Source organism: Phytophthora parasitica (genome assembly GCF_000247585.1).
Source record: "Phytophthora parasitica INRA-310 unplaced genomic scaffold supercont2.55, whole genome shotgun sequence".
In the NCBI taxonomy this organism is placed as follows: Eukaryota; Oomycota; class Peronosporomycetes; order Peronosporales; family Peronosporaceae; genus Phytophthora; species Phytophthora nicotianae.
The window spans coordinates 292,521-294,235 of NW_008649041.1; the positions used below are offsets into that span (position 1 = coordinate 292,521).

Genomic DNA, 1,715 nt, shown 5'->3' on the forward strand with positions numbered 1-1,715 from the left:
CTGGCGCTGTCGCATCTGCACTCGAAGAACATCGTGTTCCGTGATCTCAAGCCCGAAAATGTTGTGATGGACTTGGACGGCCACTGTCTACTGACGGACTTTGGTATCTCGAAGGAAGGCATCAAGGACCACACGTCGGCCAACACGTTCTGTGGCTCTCCCATGTATTTGGCACCGGAAATGCTGTCCCGTTCTGGACACGGTTTCGCGTTGGATTGGTACTCGGTGGGCGCTCTACTGTTTGAGCTGCTTACTGGTCTGCCGCCATTCTACACGAACGATAAGAAGCAGCTGTTCCACAACATTCTCCGTGGCCACTTGGTGATCCCAGAGTACCTATCGTCCAACGCCCGCGACCTTATTCAGAGATTATTGCACCGTGACCCGAAGCAGCGACTGGGATCTGGCCCCACGGGCGACCGCGAGATCTTTGACCACCCGTTCTTTGCTGGGGTTAACTGGGAGAAACTCAAGGCGCGTGAACTGCCGCCTCCGTTCCAGCCCAAGATTAAGAAGGACCCATCTGGTGTGCCCGATACGTCCAACTTCCCGCAGGCTTTCACGGACCAGGAGATCTCAGAGATGGAGCGGGGCTTTGACCTTATGGACCCCAACGCTGCCCAGGTGCAGCGCCCCAACCCGAATGGACACAAGGACGACAAGCGTCTGTTTAAGGACTTCGACTTCACACCGGAGCTTCAACTGGACAACGAGGCGAAGCAGTTCGAGCAGCTTGCACTTCAACAGAACAGTTTTAAGAACCTGCCGCCGCCAGCTCTGCTCGAGACAGATGAGTACAGCATCTAGACACCAGTAAATTTCGTGAGGGTCTGCCCAAGGAAGGCAGTCGACTGCGCCCTGAAGACAAGCGGAGCGAGTGGAAGAATACCCCCCGATACAATGGTGGGACGAGATGGAGAAATGAACGGAGAGACGCTGCGGATTCGCCAGGGTAGCCAGGGTAGCCACACAGCTTGAAGTTTGAGTTTACATGGAATGTAGGAGGACGAGCTGAGTTTGAGTCGCGGGTGCTCTTCGTTTCTTGCCCTAAAAAGGGCAAAACAATCAAATGACAAAAACAATCTGCGTAGTCTTTAAATTTTTTTTTAATATCTCTACTGTAGTCTGGTAATTGGTGAGTGCATTGCGGTGTACTGGGGGCTGGAGAGGTTGAAGCTCTTCTTGTCCTCGTCTGAATCGTCCACTTTAATCTGGAGCTGGACGTCGTCTTCCTCTGAGTTCTCGTTGGTGTTGATGTCCCAGTCGTCCTTGAGTGGGTGCGTCTTTGGGTCGTAGATATGATACAACACGAGCGTGAATGTGCTCATGGAGAAGAAGAAAATGTTGATGGAGATCATGAACCAATTCTGGATTAGAGACCCATACGTCAGCCAGATCATGTTGTTGGCGTAACCAGCAAGTACCATCGGCAAATTGATGAATACAGCGGACTTGTGCTTGAGAACCTGGAACAACTTCTCCATCGGTGCGCAGTACAGACACAGACTGGCAACGTCAGCGAAGAAACCGAGAACAGTGCTGACGCTGTGACGAGACTGGTAGGTATATCCGAGACCACCGACAATGGCGTAGACACTCAGGATTGCAATAATGACAATGGTTGTGGCAATTGAGCGCACGACGTAGCCACGGTTGTTCGAGTAGCGGTAGTAGATGGTCAGGTAAACTACGGCAGCAAAGTCACCAAGGAGGAA

At 52.2% G+C, this 1,715-nt stretch overlaps 2 protein-coding genes across 2 annotated transcripts; one reads left to right on the forward strand and one right to left on the reverse strand.

Moving 5' to 3' along the window:
• Positions 1-66: 66 nt before the first annotated feature.
• On the forward strand, positions 67-807 carry PPTG_15520 (hypothetical protein; the record flags this gene model as incomplete). Its single annotated transcript, XM_008913735.1, has 1 exon — positions 67-807. The coding sequence occupies one exon, from the start codon at positions 67-69 to the stop codon at positions 805-807; it is 741 nt and encodes a 246-aa protein (XP_008911983.1).
• A 263-nt stretch (positions 808-1,070) lies between these two features.
• On the reverse strand, positions 1,071-1,484 carry PPTG_15521 (hypothetical protein; the record flags this gene model as incomplete). The annotated part of the gene is made up of 1 exon (XM_008913736.1): positions 1,071-1,484. One exon carries the CDS (start codon positions 1,482-1,484, stop codon positions 1,116-1,118), a length of 369 nt encoding a protein of 122 aa, XP_008911984.1. The 3' UTR covers positions 1,071-1,115.
• Between the last annotated feature and the right edge of the window lie 231 nt (positions 1,485-1,715).